The 7,274-nt window shown below is 47.0% G+C and overlaps 1 protein-coding gene across 1 annotated transcript; it reads left to right on the top strand.

Moving 5' to 3' along the window:
- The first annotated feature begins 963 nt into the window (after nt 1-963).
- On the top strand, nt 964-7,274 carry LOC137035887 (uncharacterized). Its single transcript, XM_067409663.1, has 2 exons — nt 964-1,140; nt 1,684-7,274. The coding sequence occupies exon 2, from the start codon at nt 1,937-1,939 to the stop codon at nt 6,560-6,562; it is 4,626 nt and encodes a 1,541-aa protein (XP_067265764.1). The 5' UTR covers nt 964-1,140; nt 1,684-1,936; the 3' UTR covers nt 6,563-7,274.

Raw genomic sequence — 7,274 nt, forward strand, 5'->3', positions numbered from 1 at the left:
TATATTAAGAACAAATCCATGTTTGTGCTGTATTTGCACAACTTTTAGGAAACTTATCCAAGGAATATAGAAATTCAACTGTGAACACAAACATTAACTAAAGTGAATGAAGGCCAATAATCATCAAAATGCTTACAATAACTTTATTTAATGTTTCTATACACAGATTTCTTTATGTGAATGTTTCCTTGATATAACATCACACTGGGTTGTTTGAAAGGAAATGCAGAGACATCATTGCATGATGACATCAGGAACGTGTAAAACCGCATTTTGAACCGGTTCATTGAGCCGAACAGTCCGAAAAGATCCGGTTCACGGAAATGAATCAGACTTTGCAAAGCATCACTAGTTTTTTGTTCGTACTGAATCAGTGAAATTGTGCCCTCTAGTGGTAGAAAAAAAACAATTTTATTATTTTTCAGTTTATTAAATGTCATGTGACTGATCACACTAAATCAGAACTGTCTTCCAGTTATTTTATTATCATTGATGGTTTTTGTTAATATTTTGTAAATTATTATTTTTATATGTTCTGTGTTAGTAATTTTGTTGTGCATTTTTCCATTATCATTTTATTAGCTTTTTTTCTTTTAATAAAAAATATGTGAATAGAAATTGTTGTTTTTATTTATTAGTTTTAGTTTTAATACTTTTAACACTTTTCAAATGAAAATGAGATATGTTGCTTTGGCAACTAGCTGAAATATAATGTTTTTTAAATATTTTAAAAATGTTTATTTAGTGATTTTAGTTGTTAGTTGAGGATAATATCTGTAACACACACGTCTGTTTCACTGCAGCACATCTATATATTTATATGTTATACAGTATGTTGATTACAAAGCTTATACTGTAAAAAAGGCCCCAAAGTTATGTTAGTGTTGCTATTATTTAGTACAGTTGACCATAACGTGCTTTATGTTTCACTTTTACTCCCGTTTATTCAGTGCTTGTAATAGGGTAGCAAAGGCGCGCGCTGGTTTGTATATTATATCTGACGTCGCACAGTAGTATGCAGTACGATAGAGATGGTCAGTCGGTTGTCACGCAGTTAGTATTCAGCATGATAGAGATCATCGGTCGGTAAAATTATAATTGTGAGTGACACTTTCCTCAGCGTGTGCGTGAATGAGAAAAGTAAGTAAATCTGCTGCATTACTCGTGATATTGTATTTCTTTGACAGCTGTTATTTCTGATATTCGATATGGATGAGAGTTAGGAGTTTAAGGGTCGTTACACGACCGTTGTGTTAATTATATCCACGTTCATACGTTACTTTCTAGCTTCGGTCCACCTGACTCAGCACGTCGGGTTAAATGGGTCACATCGTGTTCAGACATGTTTATACTTTATTCAATACTTGTTGTTATGAATGTTAAGTACTCTGTGGCTGAGTAAAATATGAAGTGGTGTTAAATATCATTATCTGGACCGCTATTGATGCTTTAAAGTATATAGATGACAGTAAGTTCTATCTACGTTATTGATAACTTAATGTATGGTAGAAAATCTGAGAAGTGTTTGAATCCTTTCTCTCTGCTTACATTTTAGGGTTTAAGAGATATAGTCATATTCTGACTACTGTTTATTTTATGTTTGTAATGTGTATTAGTGCTTAAGGAGGAATGAGTGTATGCATATGTTTCCTTTATTCATTTGTATTTGTTCTCTCTTTATAGAAACCACACTCGAAATTACACTCACCTTTAAACTCACTCCTACAAGAAAGAGGAGGAATAAACAGAATAATAAGAATTATCTCTCCGCTCTTCATTTCATACTCTGGAATATTTGGCCTTAAGTGGTGTTCTGGCCGACACACCTGAGTGAACCTGGTGATAAACCCAGAATTAGCACCTAGACTGAGCGTCTACCCATTATCTTCACTTCATTGATGGTCCTTCGAGCCGGATTACTGGGTTTACGTCAGAGATGGAATTACATCCAGAGTATGATGTTTGTGGTGCACGTCCCAAACGGCACATTCGCCCACCTGTGCGCTATGCAGATTATGAGGTTGATTATAGGGGCTACATCGGTGAGAGGTACCGAGAGGAATTAGAGAGTACTCACCAGGAGGGAAATGCCAGGATGACACCCCTCACCTCCCCTTATGACTCTTCCCTTCGCCTGCAGAGGCGGGATGCTATTCTTCAGGAGATGGACCTGGGCTATAGGGCGGAGAACCAACAGCCCAGCCAGAAGAATCAGCTAGCCCCCCAGCGGTTTCCAGAGAGAGAGTTTAGGGAACAACTACGAGATTACTCTATTCCCCTGCCTTCAGTGCTGCACCCCATACATCCACAGGAGGAGAGCCGAGTTGAGTTAGATGACATTCGTCATGAAAGACACCTTCTGCAGCAGACACAGCGGGACATGGCATCAGACTTAGTCGAGCTTAGAGCATTGCGAGCAGACATGAAACAGTTAGTAGATGCTGTTCGCAACATGCAGAGTCCAACCTCTATTCATACCAGAAAGCCAGAGTTAACGGTGACGTCGCCACGGCCACCTGTTGAACGCGAACCTAAAGCTGAGGAAGAGGATGATTGGCCTGCACCACCACCATGGCCAGACCCAGAATTGGACGAGCCTCTCCCTAGTGACCCACCTATAGCACACTCGCTTATCAGTAGCATAGATGAGGTTCCAAGAATTAAGGAAGAAGCACCACCAGCCACAGCTCCTAACATGTTTGTGGGCCAGCCACAAGTTACTCACTCAGCACGTGAGGCCCTTCCTTCCGCCAGGCCATGGGAGGACACTGCCCGTCATCCACCTCCCTGGTTCAAGCCCGTTCAGTTTCTGCCGCAGCCACACAGATTACCTTCAGCTGAGCCCAAGTACCCTACTGCTTATGGTGGTCAACGGAGTGAGCTTGGCTTCAACCTAACGCCCCAACAGCGACATCCAGGCATGGCATGGACACAGCCCCCGCCTTTTAGCTCACCTCAGGATCGTAACTACAGCATCCCAGAGCCAAGTTACCGTGGGCCACGCCCAACAATCCGCAACTTCTCAAGTCGGGACCCAAGTGAGTTCGCGCGGCTCAAGATCTCATTGGAGAACCTCCTACCACATGATGCATCTGAGCTGTTTAAATATCAAGTGTTGGTCGATCACCTGCAACTAGAAGAAGCCAGGTTAATAGCAGATGCTTACCTTAACTCCCCAACACCCTTCTCAGACACAATGGTTGCCCTCAATGACAAGTTCGGCCGGCCACATCAGATAGCGCTGAGGCGTATTGCTGCTGTGATGGACTCACCAGACATAAAGCGGGGAGACTTTGCCGCATTTGAGAAGTTTGCACTCCAGATACAATCACTGGTGGGGATGCTGAAGACACTAGGCCACGAGGGTGAAGTGGAACTACAATGTGGCTCACATGTTGCTCGTCTGTTGAGCAAGCTGCCGCCTGAGCAGAGAGCAGAGTTTCGCCGCTGCATGTACCATCAGGGCACACAAACCCACACCTTAACTAATCTTTCAGATTGGTTAAAATACGAGTCTTGGTGCCAGGACTCTGAAGAACAGTTGGCTGTGAGAGGAGCTCGGGAGAAGCCGGTGGCCAGATATGAGGGTAGGAAGGGTAAGCAACCTACTACTGTCCTCCATGGTGTGAAGGACACTGCTAAGAAATCTGAGGCTCCAGTTCCAAGCAGCTCCTTCAAAAGGAACAAGAGCAAGCCATATTGTCCATTCTGCAATAATGAGGAACACTACCTTAGCCAGTGCACAGAGGTATCCAGGCTAACAAAGGATCAGCTGACCGAATGGATAAAAAGTAACAGGAGGTGTTGGCGATGTGCACGGCCACACCAGGCGGCCCAGTGCAACTTAAAGAAGACATGCAGCCTCTGCCAAGGGAAACATCTCCAGGTTCTGCATGAGGTGAATATGAGGTCATCCAAGGAGGCAGCGTCAACACCGGCAGCGGAAACCCAAAACACAAGGGGGACAACAGAGGTTCTGTATTTAGACAGACCCACTGAAGGCAGTCGGGTCCTTCTGAAAGTTGTCAAAGTCCGCCTTCACCATGGTGACCAATCAATCAACACCTATGCCATACTTGATGACGGTTCAGAGAGAACTATGCTATTGTCAGATGCTGCAGAGAAGCTAGGTGTGCAGGGGATTCAAGAGGACCTACCACTACGTACAATTAGAGAGGAAGTGCAGACACTTCGTGGTGCATCAGTGTCGTTCTTTATTTCTTCGCCATTAACGCCAAAGACCAAGTTTAAGATTACAGGTGCATTCACTAGTGATTGTATTGGACTAGCTGCCCATACTTACCCCATGAAGCAACTCCGGAACACCTACAAGCACCTCACTGGCCTTCCCATACGGACTCTTATAAATGTCAAACCCCTGCTTCTCATTGGGAGTGACCATCCCCATCTCATCACTCCCATTGAACCTGTCAGATTGGGACCTCCAGGTGGGCCTGCTGCCATCCGCACAAGGCTGGGCTGGACTCTGCAGGGCCCATCGAGTGTAGTCCATCACCACGCCCAATCACAGCAGTGTCTATTTACAACAGTAACACCCCAGGCGAGCGAGCTTATGAAACATGTTGAGAGATTATGGCAGGTCGACATTGTTCCATTCAGAAGCGAGAAACTAGTTACTCGTTCAAGGCAGGACCAAGAGGCCATCAGCATCCTGGAGACCAAAACCATCAGGGTACAGGTTGATGGCATTCTCCGTTACACAACCCCACTGCTCCGCCGGAAAGACATGCCGCTCTTTCAGGCTACCAAAGAAGCCGTCATGCCTTGTTTACGAAGTGTAGAGAGGCGACTTGCCAGAGATCCTGCACGAGCAGAAGCCTACAGAGTGGAGATGGAGAAATTAATAAAGGCAGGCTCTGTCATCAAGTGTGGACCGAAAGTTTCAGACAAGGAAGGTTGTGAGGAATGGTATATCCCTCACCATATGGTGAGCCATAATGGCAAGAATAGGCTGGTATTCAACTGCTCCTATCAGTATCGAGGGCAGAACCTCAACGACCATCTACTGCCTGGGCCGACCTTAGGAGCATCACTACTGGGAGTTCTGCTAAGATTCCGAGAGCATGCAGTTGCAGTTAGCGGAGACATTAGAGGCATGTTCCACCAAGTTCGCCTCCTCCCAGAGGATCGTGCTCTGCTCAGATTTCTTTGGCGCGACATCAGTCAAGAAGGACCTCCTGCAGTGTACGAGTGGCAGGTGCTACCGTTTGGTACAACATGTAGCCCCTGCTGTGCCACATTCGCCTTACAGCGCCATGTCTCTGATAACAGCCAACCAGATGAAGATGTGAGGATATCAGTTCAGAAATGTTTTTATGTAGATAACTGCCTCCAGAGTGTTCCCACAATTGCTGAAGCGAGGCATTTAGTCGACAAACTACGAGCCATTCTTGCGTCTGCAGGCTTCGATCTACGTCAGTGGGCCAGCAATGAACCAGGTGTAATAAGTCACCTACCAGAAGAGAGCTGCTCTGCTAGTGTTGAGTTGTGGCTGGCTCAGAACAAGATCGATACCCCAGAATCTACTCTAGGGCTAAGCTGGCTCTTCCACACTGATGTTCTTGGTTACAAGCATCGTCATGTGGAGTACAGTGTCCCCACGATGCGTAATATCTACAAGGTGCTGGCGAGTCAGTACGATCCATTGGGCTTCATCCTACCCTACACCACCAGGGCTAAGATAATCGTCCGACACCTTTGGGACAAACACAGGGGATGGGATGATCCACTACTACCGCAGGAGCTTCTGCAGCAATGGAAAGACTGGGAAGAAGAACTACAAGTCTTACCTCAAGTCACCCTGCCCCGCCCATACTTGTCAAAGTCTGTGGACATCTCCGGTCTTCAGAGAGAGGTGCATGTATTTTGTGACGCCTCAGAAGAGGCGTATGGTTCAGTCGCGTACCTCCGGACCACTGACCGACATGGTGAAGTGTATCTGTCATTCCTGATGGCCCGTTCCAGAGTCGCTCCTAAGCGATTTCACTCTATGCCCCGATTAGAACTCTGTGCTGCCCTTACTGGTGCACAGCTCTCTCAGGTGCTGAAGAGGGAGCTTACCATCCACATTGATCAGACAACCCTTTGGTCAGATTCCACAACGGTGCTGACATGGCTGAGGTCAGAATCCTGTCGGTTCAAGGTCTTTGTGGGCACCCGCGTGGCAGAGATACAGGAGCTGACTGACGGGCATGCCTGGAGATATGTTGATACCGCAAGAAACCCTGCGGATGACGTAACACGTGGAAAGAAGCTGCGAGAGCTTATTCAGCCAAATAGATGGAGCCTGGGACCAGCCTTCCTCCTGAACAGTCCAGTCTCATGGCCAGAGGACCCCACTGTTGACCAAACAGAAGATACCTCAGAGCTACGCAAGCCTATCTTCTGTGGGGTCGCCGCCGTTGCATCAAGCCAGGCAACTTCAGACCTGGGCCAATACGGCTCGTGGAAGGAGTTGTTGGAAGGGACAGTGCAGGAGCTGCATGGGGCAGCCAACTCTAATGATAAGCAGCTGAAGACTACCGACAGTCTGAACAGTTAATACTTCAGAGGGCTCAGAGGGATAATTTTCAGCAGGAGTACAGCCTCCTGAAAGCTGGTAAACCCGTCCCCAGCTACAGTCGACTTCGCACGCTGTCTCCAGAGCTGGATGGAAAGGGAGAGCTCATTCGTGTTGGAGGACGACTCCGTCGAGCAGAAGGCTTAGAACTGACCACTCTTCATCCAGTCATCTTGGACCCAGGTCATCGAGTAACTACGCTCTTGATTCAAGACTTTGATAACCGCCTCCGCCACCCAGGACCAGAGCGGGTGTTCGCCGAGCTTCGACGCTCCTTCTGGATCCTGCGAGGGCGTGAGGCTATCCGGCGCTACCAGTATAGCTGCGCTGACTGTCGACGATGGAGGGCAAAACCTGCAGTGCCGAAGATGGCAGACCTGCCATCAGCCCGTCTGCGCCTTTTCAAGCCTGCTTTCTATTCTACGGGGATGGACTGCTTTGGGCCATTTGAGATCAAAGTGGGCCGGCGCCGGGAGAAGAGATGGGGGATCATTTTCAAGTGCCTCACAACTAGGGCGGTGCACTTGGACCTCCTTACCGCTATTGATACGGATGCTTTTCTGATGTCCCTTCGTCGGTTTATTGCCCGTAGAGGAACACCTGCAGAGCTGTTCTCTGATCAGGGGACAAATTTCAAGGGAGGTGAGCGGGAACTCCGTGAAACTTTCGTTGAAATGTCTAAAGAACTACAACA

The sequence above is a fragment of the Chanodichthys erythropterus genome, chromosome 14 (genome assembly GCF_024489055.1).
Source record: "Chanodichthys erythropterus isolate Z2021 chromosome 14, ASM2448905v1, whole genome shotgun sequence".
Taxonomy (NCBI): Eukaryota; Metazoa; Chordata; class Actinopteri; order Cypriniformes; family Xenocyprididae; genus Chanodichthys; species Chanodichthys erythropterus.

What these genes read in the sequence shown, in the direction of transcription:
- LOC137035887 (XM_067409663.1), top strand. Translation starts at nt 1,937, where the DNA reads ATGGAATTACATCCAGAGTATGATGTTTGTGGTGCACGTCCCAAACGG.